We start from the raw sequence: 27,781 nt of genomic DNA on the forward strand, positions 1-27,781 counted from the left end.
AACCCCCAATTTGTAGTTTTCATGCTTCGGGTTAAACAAACAACACATATTGTGTTAATTAGTGAGCTTTGGAGTTGCTGGCAGATTTTTTAAAACTTTGGACAGAGCTAGCTGTTCTCCTCTGCTTCCAGTTTTTATTTTAAGCAATGCTATCTATCTCCTGGTTGATTGATCTTCCCACCTAACTCCAGTTACCAGAACGCAAATAAGCGTCAAACTATTCTGCTAAATTTGTCGCTGTCAAGTCATGTAACAACTTCATATTTAAAGAATGCTTTAATCGTCTCTCACAATACATTTCTGTTTGACAGAGAACATCAAAATAAGACATCATAATCTTGACAGCAAACTAAATTCAACTTTCCAAACAAACATGGGGAATTTTAAGTGACTCAGATGGAAAGCTTTTTTTCTCACTACTATGCATGGGGCAGTATACTCTTTTAAGACACCCATTACAGTTCTCATGGCCAATATAATATTTTTTTCTTTGAAAAATAATTTGTACTGTATATAACATTGTCACTTTCTAATTATTCTTCTGTTTATAAATGATAGAAAACGACACAGAATTGGCACGCAGCCACGGCCATCAGTGTCAGAGATGAAAGTTAGAGGAAATAGAGATCACTGTAAGTGATGAAGGCTTATTATTACATAACAAGCAGTTCTCCAATCTGGTTCTGCCTCAGTAGACTCAAAGCGAGGCGTTTAGCGACTGGCTGTCGTCCGATCTAATTGAAATCCTCACATTCCAGTCACTGCTGTTCACAGAAAAAGGCGTGTTTGTCGGCTTTGTCAATATTAAATCGCTATCTTTGTTGAATAGAAATCGTCATTCAAAAATATCTCTATATCTCATGATCAGAGATAGCAGTCATTAAACATTTAGAGGTGGAGCCACATTACAAGTCACTGTAAAAAACTTTTACCCCTGCAAACACTTAATGGCCCAAAAAGAAGTTACATAAGCAAATGATGTAAAAACAACAAGCAGCAATAATATATTGGGTGAGTATTTACAAGAACAGCAGGTACATTTAGGTAGTTTACAGTGTGTTGCAACAATAGCAGATCTAAACACTGAGACATGACAAGATTAAGGCGTTGATTAAAGCCATCAATAAAATGACTTCATATCATTATGAATACATTGGACGTAGATGACCAGTGACCAGTTCTCTCTTTAAAGCAAACTGAAACAATAACTGACAAAGCCATAGTGGAATGCACATCCAATCCAACTTCCCCTGAATCAGATTCAGGATCAATTGTGAGAACTATTAACACTGACTCACCAAGTTGAACCTAAAACTGTAGAACGGACCATAAAGCACATATCCGAGGTCATATTATTCTTTTTTTTTTTTTAAATATCTAAAACATGTACAGCTTTTCTTTCTTTAAAGGAGAGGAGGAACTAGTTCAACCAAAAAATACTTCTGTTTGTGTAAAGATGACCAAAGAATAAGGCACCAGTAAAGAGCTCTCTGTGCATTTGGTAAAAGTCTTGGGACTAGAACTGGTAATATATAATAATAACATTACACAATTTCACCAAAGCAGCTCAGATAGTTGATGGCTATCTGCAGATTTAACCACTAATTACTACTACTACTGACTTGTAGTCCAATTTTCTTTATGAAATAATATTAAAGGGCTTTCCAAAACTGTTTCACCTTCATGTGTTAAAATTGAAGAAAAGTGCTCTGAAAGATACACAGATGCATTAACTAAGAGGTAATACTGGTTCAATTCCTCAAATAATAAAGCTGAATCATTGTCTTTTCTTGTCCCAGTCCCAGTGGGTTAATAGGTTAATGACTGATCTGACAAATGAGTCACCGTTTTACACTGATTTAATGTTACCACTACTGCAACACCCCCAATGTAGCCACCAGAGGGCAGACACATCATGCAGATCTCATCATCCGATGGCCTATGTCTCATTTCTTTGATTCCAAATAATCTGAAAATCACGTACAGACTAGACTTCTCCCCAAAACCGAGCCAAACGACCGCGAGGCGAATGGCAGTCGCAGGATTTTTGAGATACAGTAAAATTGTTTTTTTGTAACCAACACCCTGTGAGAGCCGGAGCTGATTAATGTCGGAAGAGGACAGACGCTGCGCTCTTTAGCTGCTGATTTTACAAGCTGGATCCAAACATGGATCCGGTGCGCCTTCATACATCTGTCAGGTCGCTGTGAGGTCCAACACAGCACTCGCTGCTTTTGACAAACAGCGTTACATGGCCTCTACAGGATTTGTGCACCATTGTACAACAGTCAGTGTAGAAAGCTTATTCTTAACATTGTTCAGATACTCGGAAGTCAGATTTGTTTCTTCTTATCTGGATGCAAATGTCTACAGTTAGTGTCACAAAGTTATGTAACATCTGATATTTGAATATTATTTGTATTAAAGCTAACTTAAACAGCCCTGATACAGTGCAATTCTGCTCCTACATTTGTTCTGACAAAGACCTTCACAGAGGAAAAGATACTGTTATGTAGCTAGATGATCTCATCACAAACGCAGGCCCTTCTTCCATGTCAGCTCTGTATATGGGGCTGATCATTTAGAAAACCTGTGTAATGGCTGGTTTTTCCCCCTCTGATTGGACCCTGGCACTTGGCTAACTGTCTCTAGAGCTCTAGATTCTTAAATCTTTCCAGCAAGTTCTTTCTGTACATGGCCAACAGGGATTGCTAAGTATTTGGTCCCAGACACAAGTCAAAAGTGACTCTTATAGTGTAGACTGTATCACAGTTCTTAAGAACGAATAATTCCAGCTGAGCACCTTCACAATTTGGCAATTTGAAAAAGGAATAAGCATGAAGTTCAGAGCCTTTAGCTTTGGTCACCATCTTATTCACCATGTTTCTTTTACAGCAATCGACAGACGTAGAATCAAAAGATTTGTTCAAAGGAAAAACAAAAAAGCGGTAAAAAGCAAAAACAGCAAGAGAATGCTCAAAATTAAAATGTCTTGATTAGCTAAAGTGCAGGTTTCAGGTGTGTTATACTGTATGGTACAGATTGTCAAGTGAGCCGTGAGGTCCACACAGTTTCGTAGAGGTGCTATTAGGAAAACGTAACGGGGCCATAAAGTCGACAGGGCCCTCAAATGACAACCTGTTCTCCACTGGCAGAACACCACCTCCACCAATAACCACATAAGAAAAGAGGCTGTGATTTGAGATTGAAAGAGCGTCTCAGTGTTTGTCAGTCAGTGATGTCTGCTCTCAGAGTCCCCGATCGCCCAGCTTGAGGCCATGAATGTGCGCCTGGGAGGCCACCTAGCTCCGTCGAATCACAGCTGAAGAGACTAACTGTTTCACCGCAGGGCTGCATTCGCTGTCCTACCCTGCTCGGAGTGATGGATGAGAGGAGGCTACAAGGGGTCGGTCAAGAAGGAGGGGGAGGACGCAGGCTCTTACACTTCATCTCGTCCAAGTCCTTCCAGTACTTGTAATTCTCCGACAGGTGTTCCATGAGACCAGGCAGGCTGGCGAAGGCTGGGGGGGAGGGAGAAACACAGAAAAGTCACGGACATGGACACAGATTTGGATGTCCAGATAGGTCAATTGCAGCAACATAAAAACTCTATTTAAAGATTCTCATGTAAGGCTTTTGTACAAAATTAAAACTAATCCAGGAATAAATAAATACGGTGAAATGTCAACTGACATGACACACTTGCTATCAGACACTTCCTGTTATCATTCCACATAAGCAATTAGGATGTGTGCGTGCGTGCGTGCGTGTGTTACGTGTGTAGTTCATGTACAGTGGCTAATGTTATGTACGCTCTGCAATGTTGCTCCCACATTAAAGGACTCGTGGGGTGAAAAGGTCTCTCTGGTTTTCTCTCCGTGTTGTTTACATCCTCTTTTCCGGTTTGTTGATGACCCAAGCTGCATCTCTGGAACTTACAGTGAACCTGCGGTGACCTGACAGTGACCCTGGCGAATTGAAAGCGGCTGCTGCATGTGTGTTTTTGTGTTTAAGAGAAATCCATCTCGAGTGCTCTTTCCTCTGTGCACCGAGTGATCGTGAACCCCCATGCCTTCTACTATTTTCCCCAACTCCCCTGACGCCATCACAGCTTCTCTCCGTCCCACTGGCATTTGAAATCTTTCCATGACATCAGAGCTGCGTTGACAGTAAACAAGTTCCCTCTTGGGGAGACTCATCTAAAAGGGAAATTCAGTGGGAATGGGGAGCTATAAGCATCACGCTATCTCCTCCTTCTCATCCCGTTTCTGTGATTGCCTATCCCACAATCTGCCAAGAAAAATTAAGAAATCATTGGAGGCATTAATGGAGGGCAGGGGCGAGGATCTGAATGTATGAGGTTGTGTTTTTTGCTGATAGTCTGACGTTTTGTTTCATTCATTCCATTTGAATAGCTAAACAAATCAGAAATGTAGTCAATGATACATGAGGTCTCAATCCAAGCTAGTTCTGTTTCTACCTAAGTTGTAACTGAAAAAGAAAGCCAATTAAACGAAAAACAGTCATAGGGTCAGCTGCATTTGTGTCTTTGACAGCAATGTGAACAAAGTTAGGTGTGGCTAAAAGCTTCCAAAAAACAGTCAGTGGTTAAGATTTGTTCTTTTGTTGTCAAACCAATGTTGATAATGTCAAGAATGAACTTTCATGCTCAATATCTAACTAATAAAGGAATGCTATTTTTGCTTTTTTCTTTCACACGGTTTTAGCTGAGATACTGTAGCTGCAGCTGAAATGATAAGGTGGACATGAAACATAAAGCGAAAGATTTAACCTTGTAGATTGACCTTGTTTATTAAGGTAGTTTGCCAATTTCAATAATCGATTTTTCGATTTTCGAATTTGCAGTCTACAAAGACTGTGTAGAATTTCAATCAAAATTAAAAGACTAGTTTGTCATTAAAAAGTCATACTATAGTATGGCATAAACAGTGATGACAAACTCATAGCATAGTAATATAGTATGTCGAAAATTCATAAAAAAGTCAGTGTATTACGATATGTCTAACGAGTCATAAAAGAGTCAGTATAGAATGTCAAAAAGTCATAGTATAGTATGTCAGAAAAAAGTCGGTATAGTTTGTCAAAAAAAAGTCCTAAAAAGTCATAGTATAGTATGTCGAAAGAATTCCTAAAAAGTCATAGTATAGCATGTCGAAAAAAAGTCATTGTATAGTATGCGGGAAAAAAATCATAGTATAGCATGTCGAAAAAAGTGAGAAAAAAGTCATAGTACAATATGTCAAAAAAAGTAAAAAGAAGTCATTGTCTACAGTACTATTTCGAAAAAAGTCAAAAGAAGTAATTGTATACAGTACTATTTCGAAGAAAAAGTCATATTTTAGCATGTCAAAAAAAAGTCATAGTATAGTATGTTGAAAAAAGTTATAGTATGTGGAAAAAAAAGGCAGAAAAAAGTCATAGTATAGCATGTCAAAAAAAGTGAGAAAAAGTCATAGTATAATATGTCGAAAAAGTTGGAAAAAAGTACTATTTCGAAAAAAGTCATAAGTAGTCATAGTATAATATAGCATATTGAAAAAAGTCATAGTATAGTATGTGGAAAAAAGGTCATAGCATAGCATGTTGAAAAACGTCATAGTATAGTATGTGGAAAAAAAGTCATAGTATAGCATGTCGAAAAAAATTAGAAAAAAAGTCATATTATAGTATGTCGACAAAAGTCATAGTATAGTATGTGGAAAATACAGTCGTTTTACGTTGTATTTATTACTCAACATTACCGAGACTAGTATGTCAAAAAAGTCAGAACTAAGTCATTAGTATAGCAAGAAAATAAAAAAATTCATAGTATAGCATGTCGAAAAAATTCGAAAAAAAGTCATAGTATAGCATGTCAAAAAAAGAAGAAAAAAAGTCATTGTATACAGTACTATTTCGAAAAAAGTCATAAGTAGTCATAGTAAAGTATAGCATATCGAAAAAAGTCATAGTATAGTATGTGGAAAAAAAAGTCATAGTATAGCATGTCGAAATTTTTTTTAAAAGAGTCATATTACAGTATGTCGACAAAAGTCATAGTATAGTGTGTTGATAAAAAGTTGAAAAAAAGTCATAGTATAGCATTTCGAAAAAAGGCATACAGCATGTCGAAAAAAGGTCATAGTATAGCATGTTGATAAAAAGTTGAAAAAAAGTCATAGTATAGCATTTTGAAAAAAGGCATACAGCATGTCGAAAAAAAGTCATAGTATAGCATGTTGAAAAAAGTGAGAAAAAGTCATAGTATAGTATGTCGAAAAAAGTGAGAAAAAGTCATAGTATAGTATGTCGAAAAAAAGTCAGAGCACAGCATGTTGAAAAAAATCATAGTATAGTATGTCAAGAGTATTACAAAAAAGTCATAGTAAAAAAATTCAATGATGCTAACTAGGTTTGAACCCACAACCTTCAGGCAGATGACCAGGTATTTATCAAACTGAGCTACTTGCAAAGCTTGAAATACAGTGGTTTGACGTCGTATTTATTACTCAACATTACCAAGACCAAAAATTGGGTCCATATCCATTAAAACAAGTTTTAAAAGCCATAGTATAGTGTGTTGATAAAAAGTCATAGTATAGCATGTCAAAAAAATTCGAAAAAAAGTCATAGTATAGCATGTCAAAAAAAGAAGAAAAAAAGTCATTGTATACAGTACTATTTCGAAAAAAGTCATAAGTAGTCATAGTAAAGTATAGCATATCGAAAAAAGTCATAGTATATTATGTGGAAAAAAAAGTCATAGTATAGCATGTCGAAAAAAAATTGAAAAAAGTCATTATAGTATGTTGACAAAAGTCATAGTATAGTATGTGGAAAAAAAGTCATAGTATAGCATGTTTAAATTTTTTTTAAAAGAGTCATATTACAGTATGTCGACAAAAGTCATAGTATAGTATGTTGATAAAAAGTTGAAAAAAAGTCATAGTATATTATGTGGAAAAAAAAGTCATAGTATAGCATGTCGAAAAAAAATTTCAAAAAGTCATTATAGTATGTTGCCACATGGGTGGCAGTGAAGGTCAGGGGCCTCGACGGACCAGACCCGGGCAGCAGACGCTGGCTCTGGGGACGTGGAACGTCACCTCTCTGTGGGGGAAGGAGCCGGAACTGGTGCGGGAGGTGGAGCGCTACCGGTTAGATCTGGTGGGGCTTACCTCTACGCACAGTCTTGGTTCTGGAACCATACTCCTGGATAGGGGTTGGACTCTTTTTCTTCTCGGAGTTGCCCAGGGTGTGAGGCGCCGGGCGGGTGTGGGGATACTCACAAGCCCCGGCTGAGCGCCGCTGTGTTGGAGTTTACCCCGTGGACGAGAGGGTCGCCTCCCCACGCCTGCGGGTTGTGGGGGAAAACTCTGACTGTTGTTTGTGCATATGCACCAAACAGGAGTTCGGAGTATTCGGCCTTCTTGAGACCTTGACTGGAGTCCTGCATGGGGCTCCAGTGGGGGACTCCATTGTTCTGCTGGGGGACTTCAACGCACACGGGCAATGATGGAGACACCTGGAGAGGCGTGATTGGGAGGAACGGCCTCCTGATCTAAACCAGAGTGGTTGTTTGTTGTTGGACTTCTGTGCTAGTCATGGATTGTCTATAACGAACACCATGTTCGAACATAGGGATGCTCATAAGTGTACCTGGTACCAGAGCACCCTAGGCCAAGGTCAATGATCGATTTCATAATCGTTTCATCTGATCTGAGGCCGTATGTTTTGGACACTCGGGTGAAGAGAGGGGCAGAGCTGTCAACCGATCACCATCTGGTGGTGAGTTGGGTCAGAGGGTGGGGGAAGACTCTGGACAGACCTGGTAAGCCCAAACGTGTAGTGCGGGTAAATTGGGAACGTCTGAGGAGGCCCCTGTCCAACAGACTTTCAACTCACACCTCCGGGCGGAGCTTTTCGTGCATCCCTGTGGAGGCTGGGGGCATTGAACCCGAGTGGACAATGTTCAAAGTTTCCATTGCTGAAGCTGCAGCGAGGAGCTGTGGTCTTAGGGTCTTAGGTGCCTCAAGGGGCGGTAACCCACGAACACCGTGGTGGACAACGGTGGTCAGGGAAGCCGTCCGACTGAAGAAGGAGTCTTTCCGGATATGTTATCCCGGAGGACTCCGGAGGCAGTTGCAGGGTACCGAAGGGGTTCGAAGGGCTGCAGCCTCTGCCGTGAAAGAGGCAAAGCAGCGGGTGTGGGAGAAGTATGGAGAAGACATGGAGAAGGACTTTCGGTCTGCACCAAAGTGCTTCTGGAAAACTGTTCGCCACCTCAGGAGGGGAAGGGGGAACCATCCAAGCTGTGTACAGTAAGGATGGGACACTGTTGACCTCAACTGAGGAGGTAATAGGGCGGTGGAAGGAGCACTTTGAGGAACTCCTGAATCCGACTAATACGCCCCTCTATGTTAGAGGCAGAGCTGGAGGATAATGGGGGATTGTCGTCGATTTCCCAGGGCGGAAGTCACTGATGTAGTCAAACAACTACACAGTGGCAAAGCCCCGGGATTGATGAGATCCGTCCAGAAATGCTCAAGGCTCTGGGTGTGGAGGGGCTGTCCTGGTTGACACGCCTTTTCAACATTGCGTGGAAGTCTGGGACGGTGCCAAAGGAGTGGCAGACTGGGGTGGTGGTTCCCCTTTTTAAAAAGGGGACCAGAGGGTGTGTGCCAATTATAGGGGTATCACACTTCTCAGCCTCCCTGGTAAAGTCTACTCCAAGGTGTTGGAAAGGAGGGTTCGCCAATAGTCGAACCTCGGGTTGAGGAGGAACAATGCGGATTCCGTCCCTGGTCGTGGAACAACGGACCAGCTCTTCACTCTCGCAAGAATCCTGGAGGGAGCCTGGGAGTATGCCCAACCGGTCTACATGTGTTTTGTGGATTTGGAGAAGGCGTATGACCGGGTCCCCGGGAGATACTGTGGGAGGTGCTGCGGGAGTATGGGGTGAGGGGGTCTCTTCTCAGGGCCATCCAATCTCTGTACAACCAAAGCGAGAGCTGTGTCCGGGTTCTCGGTAGTAAGTCGGACTCTTTTCAGGTGAGGGTTGGCCTCCGCCAGGGCTGCGCTTTGTCACCAATCCTGTTTGTAGTATTTATGGACAGGATATCGAGGCGTAGTCGGGGTGGGGAGGGGTTGCAGTTTGGTGGGCTGGGGATCTCATCGCTGCTCTTTGCAGATGATGTGGTCCTGATGGCATCATCGGCCTGCGACCTTCAGCACTCACTGGATCGGTTCGCAACCGAGTGTGAAGCGGTTGGGATGAGGATCAGCACCTCTAAATCTGAGGCCATGGTTCTCAGCAGGAAACCGATGGAATGCCTTCTCCAGGTAGGGAATGAGTCCTTACCCCAAGTGAAGGAGTTCAAGTACCTTGGGGTTGTGTTCGCGAGTGAGGGGACAATGGAGCGGGAGATTGGTCGGAGAATCGGCGCAGCGGGTGCGGTATTGCATTCAATCTATCGCACCGCTAGACGAAAAGAGAGCTTAGCCAGAAGGCAAAGCTCTCGATCTACCGGTCAGTTTTCGTTCCTACCCTCACCTATGGTCATGAAGGCTGGGTCATGACCGAAAGAACGAGATCCAGGGTACAAGCGGCTGAAATGGGTTTCCTCAGGAGGGTGGCTGGCGTCTCCCTTAGAGATAGGGTGAGAAGCTCAGTCATCCGTGAGGAGCTCGGAGAGCCGCTGCTCCTTTGCGTCGAAAGGAGCCAGTTGAGGTGGTTCGGGCATCTGGTAAGGATGCCCCTGGGCGCCCCCTAGGGAGGTGTTCCAGGCACGTCCCAGCTGGGAGGAGGCCTCGGGAAGACCCAGGACTAGGTGGAGGGATTATATCTCCAACCTGGCCTGGGAACGCCTCGATCCCCAGTCGGAGCTGGTTAATGTTGCTCGGGAAAGGGAAGTTTGGGGTCCCCTGCTGGAGCTGCTCCCCCCGCGACCCGACACCGGATAAGCGGACGAAGATGGATGGATGGATGGATTATAGTATGTTGACAAAAGTCATAGTATAGTATGTGGAAAAAAAGTCATAGTATAGCATGTTGAAAAAAAGTCATAGTATAGCATGTCGAAAAAAGTCATAATATAGTATGTGGAAAAATAGTCTGAAAAAAGTCATAGTATAGTGTGTCGAAAAAAGTGAGAAAAAGTCATAGTATAGTGTGTCGAAAAAGTTGGAAAAAAGTCATAGTATAATATGTCAAAAAAAGTGAGAAAAAGTCATAGTATAGTATGTCGAAAATATTACAAAAAGTCAAAGTAAAAAAAGTTAAAAATTCAATGATGCTAACTGGGCTTGAACCCACAACCTCCAATCTTCAGGCAGATCACCAGGTATTTATCACACTGAGCTACTTGCAAAGTTTAAAAAGAGTCAAAAAAAGTCATAGTATAGTATGTCGAAAAAAATTAGAAAAAAGTCATATTATAGCATGTCGAAAAAAAGTCATAGTATAGCATGTCGAAAATAATAAAAAAAAAAAGTCATATTATAGTATGTCAACAAAAGTCATAGTATAGTATGTTGATAAAAAGTTGAAAAAAAGTCATAGTATAGGAAGTGCATGGACGATTTCACGGTCACCAGAACCATCTCCATTCGGGCCAACCAGAAGCCATGGCTGACAGGGGAAGTCCACAGGCTCCTGAGGGCTCGGAACGCTGCCTTCAAAGCTGGCGACGTAGTGGGTCTGAGGACAGCCAGGGCCAACCTGTCACGAGGCATCAGAAAAGCCAAGAAACAGTACTCCAGGAGGATTGCCGACCGTTTCAACGACAGCAGAGACACCAGGAATCTGTGGCGAGGGATGCAGACCATCACGGACTATACGCCCACTCCGCAGACCTGCGTGTAGTCATGCAGCACATCAAGTCTGTCCTCCCCCCCGCCCTGGACCCTTTCCAGTTTGCATATCGGTCTAACCGCTCGACCGATGATGCCATCTCCGCTGCCCTCCACTCAGCCCTCACCCACCTGGAGACTAAAGGCTCCTACGTCAGAATGCTGTTCATCGACTTCAGCTCAGCATTCAACACAATCATCCCCCAGCAGCTCATCCACAAACTGGACCAGCTGGGGCTCAACACCTCCCTGTGCAACTGGCTGTTGGACTTCCTGACAGGGAGACCACAGGCAGTTTGGGTCGGCAGCAACACCTCCAGCACCATCCCACTGAACACAGGGCCCCCAAGGATGTGTGCTGAGCCCCCTCCTCTTCACTCTGCTGACTCATGACTGCACACCATCGTTCAGCTCCAACCTCTTTATTAAGTTTGCGGATGACACAACTGTGGTGGGTTCCATCAACAACGGCGATGAGACCAACTACAGGAGTGAGGTGAGCAGGCTGGCCACGTGGTGCAAGGTCAACAATCTCCACCTGAACGTGGAGAAGACGAAGGAGATTGTTGTGGACTTCAGTAGAGTGCACACCCAGCATACTCCACTAACCATCAACGGTGCTGCGGTGGAGAGGGTGAGCAGCACCAAGTTCCTGGGTGTGCACATCTCTGAAGACCTGTCCTGTAGCCACAACACAGCATCACTGGCCAAAAAATCCCAACAACGCCTGTACTTTCTGCGCAAAATGAGCACCGTCCCCCATCATGCACACCTTCTACAGAGGCACCACTGAGAGCATCTTGACAAGCTGCATCACCGTGTGGTACGGTGCCTGCACCGTGTCCTGCCGCAAGACTCTGCAGCGCATAGTGAGAGCAGCTGAGAAGATCATTGGTGTCTCTCTCCCCCCCTTTCGGACATCTATAACACCCGCCTCACCAGCAAAGCAACCAGGATTGCTGGTGACCCCACCCACCCATCTCACAGCCTCTTCAGCCTGCTGCCATCAGGGAGGAGACTGCGCAGTCTCCGGGCCAAATCCAGCAGGCTCAAAGAGAGTTTTTTCCACCAGGCTGTCAGGAGACTCAACTCCCTCCCTGCTCTACCGTCACTCCCTCCCTCCTCACCTCCTCACTTCCTCCTCTTCCCCCTGCCACAGACTAGCACTGCACCCCCCCACCTCAACACCACTCATACACTCTGAACTCAGGGACTGCACATTTCGCTTCCCCCTGCTTGTTTATTATTGCACTACACCGCTCTACCTCACCTGTTTAAATATTTTAAATACTTTGTATTTATCCTATTTATTTTAAATACTCAAGTGCCTTGATTGTGAGTCTGATTGTTGATTGTTTATTGTACGTCTTGTTGATAGTTGATTGTTTATTTTATGTCATGTTAAAATTGTTGATTGTTTATTCTATGTCTTTTCTATTCATAGAAACGTATTTTTTTTTTAATGCATTTTGTACCGGGGGTCCGAGAGGACTGAAATTTCATTTGTGCCGTATATCATGCATGTATAGCACATCTGACAATAAAGCTGACTTGACTATAGCATGTCGAAAAAAGTCATAATATAGTATGTGGAAAAAAAGTCGGAAAAAAAGTCATAGAATAGTATGTTGAAAAAGTCGGAAAAAAGTCATAGTATAGTATGTCGAAAAAAGTGAGAAAAGGTCATAGTATAGCATGTCGAAAATATTACAAAAAGTCAAAGTAAAAAATTCAATGATGCTACCTGGTTTTGAACCAACAACCTTCAGGCAGATCACCAGGTATTTATCACACTGAGCTACTTGCAAAGACTGAAATACAGTGGTTTGACGTTGTATTTATTACTCAACATTACCAAGACTAGTATGTCAAAAAAAGTCAGAACAAAGTCATTAGTATACCAATAAACAATAAAAAAAGTCATAGTATATAGCATGTCGAAAAAAGTCTGAAAAAAGTCATCGTATAGTATGCGAAAAAAAAATCATAGTATAACATGTTGAAAAAAGTGTGAAAAAAGTCATAGTACAGTATGTCGAAAAAAGTGAAAAAAAAGTCATTGTATGCAGTACTATTCGAAAAAAGTCATAAGTAGTCATAGTATAGTATAGCATATTGAAAAAATTGGAAACAAAGTCATAGTATAGCATGTTGAAACAAATTATAAAAAAAGTCATATTATAGTATGTCGACAAAAGTCATAGTATAGTATGTTGAAAAAAAGTCATAGTATAGTATGTCGAAAAAAGTCAGAGTATAGCATGTCGAAAAAAGTGAGAAAAAGTCATAGTATAGTATGTCGAAAATATTACAAAAAAGTCAAAGTAAAAAATTCAATGACGCTAACAGGGTTTGAACCCACAACCTTAAAGCAGATCTCCAGGTATTTATCACACTGAGCTACTTGCAAAGACTGAACTACAGTTGTTTGACGTTCTATTTATTACTCAACATTACCGAGACTAGTATGTCGAAAAAAAGTCAGAACAAAGTCATTAGTATAGCAAAAAACTATAAAAAAGCCGTAGTATAGCATGTCAAAAAAAGTCATAGTATAGTATGTCGAAAAAAGTAAAAAATTCAATGATCCCAAATGGGTTTGAACCCACAACCCTGCATCTACAGGAACATCGCCAGGTATTTATCACACTGAGATATTTGCATATAACACAATGGCTTGACACAATATTTATTACTCAACATTACTGAGGACAGAAAATTCAAAGCTTCGGAGACAACAGGGTTTTGATCCTTCAACCTCAGATTACGATCTATCTGTAAAGTCAACATCTTTTCTTGGTGAGCTACACCTAAATCTTAAAGTATACTATTTCGTTTGATTATTTGTTCTTCACACCACTGAGAGGAATACCTGAATCATCTCAAGATCGTATAATTAGACAGGGGAGCAGGGATTTAAGTCTTGCACTTTAAGTTCCTCTCCGGGAACCATCACCTTATCGTGGTGGAGAGGTTTGTGTGTCCCTTTGAACCTGAGGGCTGTGTTGTCTGGAGCTGTGTGCTCCTGGTACAGTCTCCCAAGGCAAAGTGGTCTCAGGGGAGGGGCCAGACAAAGAATGGTTCAAAAACCCTGTGAGCCAACGTACAGGAGGTGAAGTTACCCTGCCCGGAGGAAGCCCGGGGTACCGTCTGGAGCCAGGCCCAGATGGCGGGCTCGTCAGCGAGTGCCTGGTGGCCGGGTTTGCCACGGAGCCCGGTCGGGCACAGCACAAAGAAGCAACGTGGCAACTCCCTCTCCATCCCATGGGCCCACCACCTGTGGGAGGAACCGCTGGGGTCGGGTGCGCTGCTACACGGGTGGCAGTGAAGGTCAGGGGCCTCGACGGACCAGACCCGGGCAGCAGACGCTGGCTCTGGGGACGTGGAACGTCACCTCTCTGTGGGGGAAGGAGCCGGAACTGGTGCGGGAGGTGGAGCGCTACCGGTTAGATCTGGTGGGCCTTACCTCTACGCACAGTCTCGGTTCTGGATCCATACTCCTGGATAGGGGTTGGACTCTTTTCTTCTCCGGAGTTGCCCAGGGTGTGAGGCGCCGGGCGGTTGTGGGGATACTCACAAGCCCCCAGCTGAGCGCCGCTGCGTTGGAGTTTACCCCGGTGGACAAGAGGGTCGCCTCCCTACGCCTGCAGGTTGTGGGGGGGAAAACTCTGACTGACTGACTCTGAACACCATGTTTGAACATAGTGATGCTCATAAGTGTACTTGGTACCAGAGCACCCTAGGCCAAAGGTCAATGATCAATTTTATAATCGTTTCATCTGATCTGAGGCCGTATGTTTTGGACACTCTGGTCAGGGAAACCGTCCGACTGAAGAAGGAGTCTTTCTGGGATATGTTATCCCAGAGGACTCCGGAGGCGGTTGCAGGGTACCCAAGGGCCCGAAGGGCTGCAGCCTCTGCCGTGAAAGAGGCAAAGCAGCAGGTGTGGGAGAAGTTTGGAGAAGACATGGAGAAGGACTTTCGGTCGGCACCAAGGTGCTTCTGGAAAACAGTTCGCCACCTCAGGAGGGGGAAGCGGGGAACCATCCAAGCTGTGTACAGGAAGGATGGGACACTGTTGACCTCAACTGAAGAGTTAATAGGGCGGTGGAAGGAGCACTTTGAGGAACTCCTGAATCCTATTAATACGCCCTCTATGTTAGAGGCAGAGCTGGAGGATGATGGGGGATAATTGTCAATTTCCCAGGTGGAAGTCACTGATGTAGTCAAACCACTCCACAGTGGCAAAGCCCCTGGGATTGATGAGATCCGTCCAGAAATGCTCAAGGCTCTGGGTGTGGAGGGGCTGTCCTGGTTGACATGCCTCTTCAACATTGCGTGGAAGTCTGGGACAGTGCCAATGGAGTGGCAGACCGGGGTGGTGGTTCCCCTTTTTAAAAAGGGGGACCAGAGGGTGTGTGCCAATTACAGGGGTATCACACTTCTCAGCCTCCCTGGTAAAGTCTACTACAAGGTGCTGGAAAGGAGGGTTCGGCCGATAGTCGAACCTCAGATTAAAGAGGAACAATGCGGATTCCGTCCTGGTCGTAGAACAACGGACCAGCTCTTCACTCTCGCAAGGATCCTGGAGGGAGCCTGGGAGTATGCCCAACCGGTCTACATGTGTTTTGTGGATCTGGAAAAGGCGTATGACCGGGTCCCCCGGGAGATACTGTGGGAGGTGCTGCGGGAGTATGGGGTGAGGGGGTCTCTTCTCAGGGCCATCCAATCTCTGTACGACCAAAGTGAGAGCTGTGTCCGGGTTCTCGGCAGTAAGTCGGACTTGTTTCAGGTGAGGGTTGGCCTCCGCCAGGGCTGCGCTTTGTCACCAATCCTGTTTGTAGCATTTATGGACAGGATATCGAGGCGTAGTCGGGGTGGGGAGGGGTTGCGATTCGGTGGGCTGCTCTTTGCAGATGATGTGGTCCTGATGGCATCATCGGCCTGCGACCTTCAGCACTCACTGGATCGGTTCGCAGCCGAGTGTGAAGCGGTTGGGATGAGGATCAGCACCTCTAAATCTGAGGCCATGGTTCTCAGCAAGAAACCGATGGAGTGCCTACTCCAGGTAGGGAATGAGTCCTTACCCCAAGTGAAGGAGTTCAAGTACCTTGGGGTTTTGTTCACGAGTGAGGGGACAATGGAGCGGGAGATTGGTCGGATAATCGGCGCAGCGGGTGCGGTATTACATTCAATTTATCGCACCGTTGTGACGAAAAGAGAGCTGAGCCAGAAGGCAAAGCTATCGATCTACCGGTCAGTTTTCGTTCCTACCCTCACCTATGGTCATGAAGGCTGGGTCATGACCGAAAGAACGAGATCCAGGGTACAAGCGGCTGAAATGGGTTTCCTTAGGAGGGTGGCTGGTGTCTCCCTTAGAGATAGGGTGAGAAGCTCAGTCATCCGTGAGGAGCTCGGAGTAGAGCCGCTGCTCCTTCGCGTTGAAAGGAGCCAGTCGAGGTGGTTCGGGCATCTGGTAAGGATGCCCCCTGGGCGACTCCCTAGGGAGGTGTTCCAGGCACGACCAGCTGGGAGGAGGCCTCGGGGAAGACCCAGGACTAGGTGGAGGGATTATATCTCCAACCTGGCCTGGGAACGCCTCGGGATCCCCCAGTCGGAGCTGGTTAATGTTGCTCGGGAAAGGGAAGTTTGGGGTCCCCTGTTGGAGCTGCTCCCCCCATGACCCGACACCCGGATAAGCAGATGAAGATGGATGGATGGACTTCTCCATATCCATAACGTATTTCAAAACAAGTCATAATAGTCATAGCATGTCGAAAAAAGTAATAGTATAGTATGTCGAAAAAATTTATAAAAAAAGTCATAGTATATTATGTCATAAGAAGTCATAGTATAGTATGTCGTAAAAAGGAATAAAAAAGTCAGTGCAGTATGTTGAAATATTTATAAACAAAAAGTCATAGTACAGTATGTTAAAAAAAAGTAATAAAAAGTCATAGTATAGTAATGTCAAAAAAGTCTTAGCATAGTATGCCGAAAAAAGAAGAAGAAAAAATAGAGAAGAAAATATTATTTTTACCATCCCAGGCGTCAAACATATCAGTGATGAAGTAATCCATGAAGGACATCTGAGATTTGGGCACGCTGCAGGTGTTCCTGTCAAACACCGGCATCACCACTGGCAGCCCTTGTTTCTTCTCCTCATCCGTCTGCAGGGCAAACACACACACACACACACACACACACACACACACACACACACACACACACACACACACACACACACACACACACACACACACACACACACACACACACACACACACACACACAAACACAGATCACAATGAAGCACTCAAACACTCAAGTTAAATCTGGAGCTTTGAATGTGAGAGGCCATAATTGAGGAGTTATGCAAAGTGAGACAATTAAAATGGATCAAAAGAAACAAATGCTTTGCCTCTCTTTACAGATACAGCGTTGTTCTCAGCTTTTAAATGCATTCTTCTAATTAATCGAGCTGCATTATTCTTGTCCCCACACCTGTGCAAAGTACTCCTCAGAGATCCGTCCAGCCCACTCGATGCAGAGCTCGAGCGGTCTGCAGGGGTTCGCCACATCGGCACACTTGATCAACATCCTCTTTATCAGCAGACGGTTCTCTGGAGAGTTCCTGATGTTGGCCTGACCCTCACAGTCGTTGTTTACGCTCTAAAAGTAAAGACACAAAATACATAAGCATCTGCATATACGGAGAAATAACACACATGTTTGCAAGAACAAAGTAATTTGGCGTAATTATCGGTAAAATAAAGTGTGTAATTCATACATTTTCCAATTTAATAATAAGTTGCTATGCTAGTGTAACCCGCAGTCTTTACACAGTGCGTAGTAGGTCAAATGTGAATTTTGTCTAAATAAACATATATGAAAAGTACAGTTTCAAATGAGAAATTAATAATGAATGAATATTTACTTTAAATGAATTTCAAGAAAATTCTTGTGGAAATCAGTGACAACTGGGAACTGAAACAGTCTCATTCTCCCTGTAATAAGTAATTAGCGGGGTAATCTCCCGAAATCTTTGAAGAAATTATTAGCAAATAACAGACCTGTAAAATAAAGCATCTTTTCTGGCCTTCCTGACACGTTTAAGTTACGTACGTAACAAAGCTCACTTACACTTGTGCTGGTCTCTTCTATGGCCGCCATCGGCTTGTTGATGCTGTTGACAAACTTGCTGACGTGCTCAAAGTGTCTGGTCATCTCTGTGGCGAGCACCATGTCGATGATTGCCTGTCGCAGTGTCCGGAACTGATTCCTGTCAGCAGTGGAGGGGACAACGTTAAGATCTGGATCCGTCTGATGCTAATACACTAATAACACCATAACGTCACACGCTATTCTAATCCATAATAACTCCAAAAAACACAAAGCATGCTATTAGGCTGCAAATACAAACCACCACGAGCTGCCTTTACCGACCTGTCTATGTTCTTGAAGATGTTGCTCTTGCTGTCTCGGACGGTGAGCTGGAAGGCAAGGGCCGCGTGGTGGCTCTCCAGCACGGCTGTGTCGTTGTAGAGGATGGCCAGTTCACTGCCGGCGTTACACAGGAAGGAGTTGGTCCTGCCCGGGTGGTCCACATCGTGCACCGTGGCCGCTATCAGCGCCGCCACCTCATCCAGCTGGTCCAGACTGCTCTGAATAAAACAGCAGAGACACGGAGGGATGTCAGTACTGCACTGCACTGCAACATACTGTACACCGTTACTGGAGCTTAGTTAGTAAAACATGAGCGGACGCCTTTCATACTCGGACATTAAGAAATTATGGCTGGATTTCAATGTCAATAAAGTAGGCTCAATACAGAATCCCTGTAGAGGATATTACAGCTTAGACATTTTGCAGCTGCACATTTAAATAAACAGCCAGAGCTACAACTTTACCATCCTGGCTGACATTCAAACGTACTGTATTTCATATGCTTTGGTATGATTGTGTAATCAGTTACAATGGCTAATAAAATGTAGAAATCAATGTATATGCCTATAATGTTTCATATGTATATACAAATGCATTCTGTATGTTTTTCAAATCATGTTTACTGTTTTCCAAACAAGCACAAGTTCAGCTACCAAAAAGTGGAATTTGCACAGAAGTCCAAGCACAGTTAGTGTTGTTCATGTTGATGCTTTGTTAGTGTGATTCTTGTGTTATATAAGCAATGTTTTGCATGTGTTTTATTGGCTAAAAGCTATGTAGGTTATGTCAAATTCATTTATACAGCCCAAAATCACAAATCACGACTTTGCCTTTGAGGGTTTTATCATCTGTACAGCGCACAGCTTTCTTTGCACATTTTTACCTTATCCCAATTGAGGATAAGGTAAAAATTTGCATAGAAAGCCCTTTAACAGGGGGAAAAAGAAAAGAAATCACATTAGGAGCAACAGAGGTTGGATCCCTCTATATATAACTTTGGTTACAAGTCTCAAAGTCCTCATCATAACAGATCTCTTTACCTTGATTTAAACAATGGAAGCTATGCAATGCATTACACGTTTAACATCATTAGTAGAACGAATACTACGAAGGCATTTCTTATAAGACATTACACTTATGGTATAGGAATATATCTGCTACTAAAATACTGCAGGTTAGTCAGCCATTCCAAATGTCTGTTTTTCTTCTAACCTTGACGCTCTCTTTGCGGAGGAAGTAGGCAGTGGCGTGCAGCACGTCTGCGGCATGCGTGGAGTTGTGGTAGGAGTTGGAGGAGTGGTAGCTGGCCTCCATGAGCTGCAGCCAGGAGCGCAGCGTGGCCTCCGAGCAGTTCAGGAACTCGCACACGCCGAAACTCGTGAAGATCTTTAGCCCGAGGTACGTCAGCGGTCTGCAGAGGATCCCACAAAAGACTTTACTCGGTACTTCTCTCTGCTTTATTACGGTAGCTTTGTTATCCCTTTTTCCTGCATCCTCATCTACTTTAAAATATTTTTGCACATGCATATTTCGATTATGAGTTGAATATCTTTATCCTTTTACCTTGACTACACTGGATCATTAATTGATATTTAAGTTGCGGTAATTCTGAAATATGAGAAAAGCTGTGGGTTGAAGAGTTAGATGAGTAAGATTGATACCCAGTGGTATTGATCTTCTCATCTAACTCTAAGCAAGAGAGTCTATAAATGCATTTCCTCAAATTTTGATCCATTCCTTTAATCGCTCGTACTTGTATTATATTAAGTAAAGATGATGATGAAACTGTTTTTCCTTTACTATTCACAGAGATAGAGGAGATTTAAGCAAATGTGTTAATGGTAAGAACATATCAATTGCTAATTTTGAGAATGCAAAATTCAATGTTATTTATAGCGTCAAATCATAACAAGAGTTATCTCAAGAGACTTTACAGATAGAGTAGGTCTAGACCACACTCTATAATTTACAAAGACCCAACAATTCCAACAATTCCCCCAAGAGCAAGCATTTAGTGCAGCAGTGGCGAGGAAAAACTTTTAGGCAGAAACCTCGGACAGACCCAGGCTCTTGGTGGGCAGTTGTCTGACGGTGCCGGTTGGGGGGTGGCAATTATAGTCCCAATAAAGATAATGGAACGATAACTAGAAGCAGTAGTTGTAGTAGTTCATAGCAGGGCACTGCAGGGAGTAGCAGGGTGTGTAATGTCACAACAAATCAAGTAAGTCCTGGAGTGATAACTCAATGAAATGATTACCATGCAACAAGCAATATATTGCCTTTTCTGAGCCAAAGAAATGGGCAACCTTTCTCCACATTTTCTGTTTCTTCGTACCTCTTGTGTGTAGCCGCCTCCAGCTCCAGGATATTGAACTCCCAGCACTCCTCATCATTCAGCATCTCGGCGATGGGTGGAGGGACGTCATTCAGAGTGACCGGGATGGCCAGCTGGCTCTGGCTCATATCTAGCAGATAGGCAGAAGCGTGCACAAACATACACAGTTTAGGGTGATTTGACCATAAAAGGGGCAAACCGAGAGGGAGCTCTGTGTGGGTTTGATGGCTAAATAACAAACAGCTGTGCCGATCTTGGCTCTCTGATATCTATACACATGTGCAAACATACTGGCAGAGTGTTTCACTTTGTAAACCTGGCCCTTTGAGACGGTGGTAGAAAGATGGTGTGTGATAAGATTGTTTAAAGAATTGTAGGAGAGACGAAGTAGCTGCTGCTCTGAGATAAGATTACTGTGAAAGAGAAGCCAATTTCTTGGAAAATAAACTCTTGATTTAGATCTTCTCTCAGTTAAGTGCACTTGTGACTTTAATCATTATAATGGGGTTACATAATAAACTCAGATGGAAGAATTCACACTCTAAAAGAACATTCATCTGGTCGGTAACCACTATATGAATAATATTTATTCATAAGATTCACTCAAGTGATGAGGAGGGCCACAGGCTAAAACGTCTGTACCCTTTTTCTTAAATGATTTAAATGAACTCAACACTGATTGGCTTCTATTAGTCATCTTCACAGCGTGAACCTGTGAAGTAAGGTAAGTCATTGTCAGAGCGCTGCCAAAAGCTTTTCTTACAGAGACATAGATGATTTTATATATGTGAGTTAAATAATCTGGAGTTGGGAGTAGATTAACTTTGCTTAGTTTAACATAAAGACTAAAGTCACTAGTCGCCCAGAAATAGTTACATTGTGTATCTCCCTGTAAACTACTATTTAGCATTTTTCTTACATTTCTATTTGTGTACCAACTATACCCACAATGTTTAATGAATGTGTTAATTCAGATTCATTTTATTTAAACAAGGACAATGCACAAGTTAACATTAACCTTGTATAAGAACAAGGAGAGATGCATTGTGCCAGGTTGTAGCACAAGTGCTATTTTCCGCCCGTAGTCCAGTTACGTAGTTAGTGCCAGACGTGTTGGTAGGGGTTTCTTTTTTTATAACATTGGACACACAGCCAGGCTAGCTGTTTCCTCATCCTTTCAGTCTTCATGCTAAACTAGATATTATGAGTACTACTTGGAAAACCATGTTTACGATTGACTTATTGCGTGTGTTATGAGAGCATATCAGTTATACAGTGAGTGAAAAGTTCTGTGGGTGTGCAGGGCCTTTAGAGGTAACTATATTGTATTACTACTATCGTTATTATTTCATTGATCACTCATATAATGCGATACTTCATTGGTCCTTTCAAACTTACTTTTGCAGAAGACGTATTCATTCCCAGAGAGTCTCCGCAGCCCATCCTGGAGGAAAACGAAAAAAACAAAAATGAGAAATGGTTTATGTATTGCAGAAAAACATTGAATGCATGTGTTCATGGTAGCGAAGGAACATTCCACCCAGTTCAACAGTGTGGCAGACTGATGCATTTTTAACTATAATGGAGCTCAATGGCACAGAGGAAGACGGTATATCAGGCTTTGATATATAGAACTCAATATATATATATACACACACACAGTATATACATACACTTAGTAGGACGACATCATTGCTATTGCTTGTTTTGGTCTTTTCATAGGATTTGTAGACAACAACAAAAAAGTATAATTTGGTATTTGCTGGAAACTTCTGCAGCCGAACGATGTCTCTGAAAACTCCAAGAAAGACGAACATCTGTGTGCAGTGACTCAACACATAGTTGTTCTTATTCAACAAATTCATATATAAATAAATAAACCAAGAGTCTGTTGGCACTCCGAAAATAAAGAATTGATTGTGGAAGCCAAATATTTCTTGGTTCAACAAGAATGCCTGTTCGATTTCGTACGCATGAGGTAAGAACATTTTTACAATGTGATTAAAAAAAAAGAAGAAAAAAAAAGACTATTTTGTGGCCGATTAGGTCAGTTGGTAGAGTGGGCGCACATGTGCAGAGGAGGTTTATTCCTCGACGCAGAAGGTCCAGGGTTCGAGTCCGACCTGTGATGGTTTTCCTGCATATCTTCCCCCCTCTCTCTCCCCTTTCTTATCTCAGAGTTCCTCTCTATTAAAGGCAGAAATGCCCCCTGCCAAAAAAATAAATAAAAGACTATTTCCATGTTTCTCCTTATGAAGAGTTTCCCAGCATGTGTACTTATGAATGAACTGGAAAGCATATCACTGAGTATCTACAGTACACGGCCTCTTACATTCATGAGCCCCCCGACCAGGTCGTTGGTGTGGGGGTCATCTTCTTTGGAGGCGAGTTGAGGGGAGTAAAGCTCGGTGGTTCTCAGGATCTCCAACACCCGATCCAGAGCCTCGGCCACCACTACCGGACTGCTCTCCTGGGCTGCGTTGATGATGTTTATTACCTGGGGAAGAGGAAAAAGAAAAAAAGTCTCTATTTCTGCTCCAAAACAGACACTGCATTCAAAACACATGGCACAAAGAGCCCTCTGCAAGACATGCTATAAAACAGCCTTTCATTGTGCATGTGTCCATGAGATGTGCATGTGATGTTGGAGAAATCTTGTGCCGGGCGAAACGGCTATAAAAAGCTGCTTTTCCAACATCACAGGACCTGCAGTAGGACGGGGAGCCGGGCACTGTGGGATGTTCTGTATACTGTCTTTCATAAAAGCTGTGATCAAGCATACAACTTGACCTGGGTTTGTTACTGCTCACATTATCTGCTAGATCTGCTACCTAGACCTTTGCATCATGACAGCCGAGTCAGGGAGAAATCAAGAGAAAAAACAAAAACAATTCTGTGATGATCAAATACGCACAGTGCCAAAAATGCCCTGATGTCAATAGTGGAGTGGAACAATGAACACGTAGACATACTGCTCTTTTACAACATTATTGCCGTTAAAAATCCTACGAACGTTGGCGTCCTAGAATGCATGCAAACAATGATAATGTTTTTTTTACTGAATATTATTTAATTTCATTCTAAAGAAATACTGTACATCGGTTAAACAAAATTGAATATTTAGCTTCATCTAAAACAGTTACTGTTTTAGTTATTAGTCTTTATTTTATTAATCATATGTAACACAGGGGTCAACCTTACAATGAAATGCACTTGGCGGGGGAACGGGTCAGCTCAGCATTAAGAGCACTAGTCATATAAAAAGGACAATAAGATGTAAGATAAAATGGGATGGCATAAATACAACTAAAACATAGCACTGTATACATATGAAAATGAGGATAGTGTGTAAAAGTAAGTGATGTGGTAACTTTAAATACCAAATAAAAGCGGCCTATTAGCAGCCATGAGAGGCAAACCGTCCATTGCGGGCTCAGTCAAACAACTCACAGACAGTAAAAGGCAGCTCTAATGGCCACTGATTGGCTATGTGGTGTTGGAATAATTTACTGACATGCTAGAATCAGAACAGACAGTTCTCATGAACCAGCTGATGTTAAATAAAGCTGGTTATGGGCCATAAAAGAACTTAATTCTTGGAGAAAATCCAACATGTTCAACCTGTGGACTGCTGGGGGAGGAATGAGCTCTACTGAGTGATTCTACACTGGAAGAAACGTTAGTGTTTTAAAGCGCTTAAGGCAAAACTTGCATGAGGGATTTAGTATGAAATTGTTCAGCTGCAGAGGATAGTTTTCCTTTAACCCTTTCATGGTTTTCTCAACAGAGAACATTTGGTAACACTTTACTTGAAGGTATCTACATAAGAGTGACATGACACTGTTATGAACACATGACACTGTCATGACACAGTCATGACACATGAACCCTAACCCTAACCATAACTTGTCATGACAAAAACCAATTGACATTTAGAACAAAAGAACTTTTATGACTTGTTTATAATGTTTATGACACGTTTGTGACAGTGTCATGTCACTCTTATGTAGATACCTTCAAATAAAGTGTAACCGAATATTTTGAGTTGTGATCTGTTGTTGCTAGCACTCTGTTGAAGTATGTTCAACAAAATGTAATGTTTTTATCATTTATAAAAATAAGTTTTCCATTACTTTAGTCTGGGTGGGACCTAAGGCTGGTCTATATGAAAATAATTAAATATCAAAATATTTTTGACCAAATACCTCAATGTTGATATTGCCGCAATTGTAGGGTTGACATTTGAAGCTTTCACAAAATATTTACACAATGAGATTTGTGATAAAAAAAATCATGAGTAATGTGGTGTATCCACAAGTACTTTATACAAGACTGTATATCTTGTATAAAGTACTTGAAAGCACTACTTGAGTAAAAGTACAAGGATCCTAACAGAAACTGACTTTGGTAGAAGTTAAAGTTTCTTTTTTGATTATTACTTGAGTAAAAGTATCTGATATTTACTGTACTTAAGTATCAAAAGTAATTTTCTGATATTAAATGTACTTAAGTATTAGAAGTAAAAAAAAAAAAACTTTGATTATGAACTTTATGGCCAAAGGTGTGTAACGTCATCTTCATCCCCACCGTTGTCGGGGTGGTCATCATCTGTTACCATGGCAGCAGAGCCTGCAGCAGGTGCTTCCATGACACTATCACTCATAATGCTTCCTCCTCTTCTTCTTTAGTTTTGGCTTATGTTTTTTTTTTCACCAAGGTCACCAACTGCAATGGAGCGTGCATTATCTTGGCAATCTAGGAGCATTGATTCGCAAAACCTGTTTTTTTCCAGTGTAACAAATATTTTCCTATTTTTATTTTGTAGTAACGAGTAACTAAGATGCTTAGGGAAATGTAGTGGAGTGAAATTAAAAGTTTCCGGAAATATAAATAATGAAGTAAAGTATAAATACGTGAAAATTCTACTTAAAGGTCCAATGTGTGGGAATTTCTCCCATCTAGCGTTGAGATCATATAACGCAATCAACTATCTTGCGCCACGCAGTTCAAAGTACGTATTACAGCTACGGTAGCCTTCACACTTCAAAAAGCCGGTCTCTTGCTCTTTTCAATATCCTTTTTCTTTTTCTGGGCGAAGAAGAAGAAGACTCCTGTTCCTGAAATTTGGATTTTGAATACGTGTGGTCCTCTATGTTTCCTTCTTCAAACTTGCCACCGGGGCTGAGAAGCTGCAATACCCATTAGCAGCATTAGCTGTGAGTTTATCATGTGACAGCGAAAACGCAAAAGACGGAGCAGTATGTCCTGTATGTACCTTACCGACTACCGTATTTCAAGATGGAGCATGAATATGGAGCGTCTACCCCAGTTCATGCGAAAGCAAATTTCAAGCCAAAAGGAATACTTGGAATTGATGGTGAAAACTAAACATGTTACACACTGGATCTTTAAGTACAGTAGTGAAGTATTTGTACTTTGTTACATTACAACACTATGTGGATAAAATTACTAAGTTAAGTAAAGTCAAATAATAGAACAGCTAGAACAGTCTGGTAAGTGCAGGAAATTACATCACTTTACTCATGCCTGTAAAAAGACATCACTTATGTCATATCACGATATTTGACATCCAAAATCTAAGATGATCTATTCTCATATCACAATATCAATTTATATTGATATATTGCCCAGCCCTAGTGGGACAATAATGATGCTAAATAACTGAATGCTGAAAGCAGCGTACCTTGGTGATGGGAGCCTCGATAGTCATGGAGTGAATCCTGGCGACGGAGGAATATCTTCGGTTCTGTAAACCGGAAGCTGGAATTAAAAGAAAATAATGCTTTTATGCACCAAGATAGTGGGGCGAATTGATCGACAGCCCCTACAGTCTAATAATTATTGTCATCAATAATATAAATGTAAAAAAAAAAAAATAGATCACAATGCCTGCAATTGTTAGTCCTCGTCAAAGGACATATAGAAAATCGGGCTGGGATTATATGGTTTAGTCCTAATTTGATTCTTTCATGATACACGGGCGCTGATTCGATTTGTATTCTGATTTTAATTTATTGCAATTCTAGAAGCATTGCAATTCGATAGTATCGAGTATTGCGACTTTCCTTCCTTTTTTTTAACAAAAACAAAAGTTGAATAATACACTTGTAGACACAATATATATCATGACACATTTCTAAAAACTAGTTCTTAAAGAATGCACATCACACGTCAGTCAGTCCGTCTGACATTTATTTCATTGGTTAAAAAAGTACATGACATGGATTCTCTGAATTTTCTGCTTCCACTCTGTTTTGTTGGAAATGGATATGATGTAGTCGCCGTACCGTATAAAAAGAAAATATTAAGGTCAATCATTGCTAACAAAAAACATTTATTAAAAAATATTGATTCTAGGGAAAAGAATTGATTTTAAAAATCTTCACCAAAAAATATCATTATTCATACAATTTCCCCCCCTACCCCTAATAGTAAACGTACCAAAAAGGAGAGGAAATAAAGAAAATGTAAACATAGGGCAAATGTTAATACAAAGATAATGAAGGACGAGAAGAGAAAGAAGGAAAGTGGTTTGATTGAAGAAGAAGCAGACAAAGTAGCACTCAGCCGCTGTGAGGAGGGAGGTATGTATAATGTAATCAGCCCACGACTTCTCTCTTAAGAATCTCTTTCGTTCAAGTGCCAACCACAACACAGTCGGACTCACCTCCCCTTTCTTCCTTTGTGATCCAGCTTGTACCTTGTTCTCTACTTTGTTAACATGGTTTTCTGCATTATCTTTTACAGAGTGACAAAAACTGGAGGCCCATTTTTCCAGACTGAGGCCCAAATAAAAGATAATGCTTTTTGAACGGTCTTACCATCACTACTGCGAGAGCTGAGTGATCTGGCATCAATAGAATCTTTCCTCCTGTCGCGGTGACGTAGACAATGGCACTCTGCAGAGGGACGTAAAGGACATTAAATGTACAGCACGTTTAGACTGAAAGGGATGAAGGGACAGAGTTTCTTCTGAAGCACTTCTACATGTTGCCCCCCCAGTTTGTACCTCCCCTGTATCATCTTTACATTCAAACCACAAGCTACCGTGAGCGTCAGAATCGGACCATCTGAACAGAAATTCGCAATAGCTGTGACCCCGTACGCGCATGCATCCACGCATGCATG

At 42.3% G+C, this 27,781-nt stretch overlaps 1 protein-coding gene across 3 annotated transcripts in view; it reads right to left on the minus strand.

Moving 5' to 3' along the window:
- The window catches only part of pde8b (phosphodiesterase 8B), a 73,038-nt gene that overhangs the window by 2,966 nt on the left and 42,291 nt on the right, over positions 1-27,781 (minus strand). For 2 of the 3 annotated variants that reach the window (XM_028601156.1, XM_028601153.1), the window contains exons 12-22: positions 27,475-27,552; positions 26,337-26,413; positions 22,965-23,129; positions 22,031-22,076; positions 20,633-20,762; positions 19,510-19,708; positions 18,298-18,515; positions 17,995-18,133; positions 17,356-17,523; positions 16,892-17,021; positions 3,444-3,521 (exon numbers count right to left, since the gene is read on the minus strand). In XM_028601156.1, coding sequence (XP_028456957.1) covers positions 3,444-3,521; positions 16,892-17,021; positions 17,356-17,523; positions 17,995-18,133; positions 18,298-18,515; positions 19,510-19,708; positions 20,633-20,762; positions 22,031-22,076; positions 22,965-23,129; positions 26,337-26,413; positions 27,475-27,552 — 1,428 coding nt within the window. Of the gene's footprint in view, positions 1-261; positions 3,522-16,891; positions 17,022-17,355; positions 17,524-17,994; positions 18,134-18,297; positions 18,516-19,509; positions 19,709-20,632; positions 20,763-22,030; positions 22,077-22,964; positions 23,130-26,336; positions 26,414-27,474; positions 27,553-27,781 lie in introns of those variants that run through there. The other variant, XM_028601155.1, reaches the window with a different exon arrangement.

This window comes from Perca flavescens, chromosome 16 (assembly GCF_004354835.1).
Source record: "Perca flavescens isolate YP-PL-M2 chromosome 16, PFLA_1.0, whole genome shotgun sequence".
Taxonomy (NCBI): Eukaryota; Metazoa; Chordata; class Actinopteri; order Perciformes; family Percidae; genus Perca; species Perca flavescens.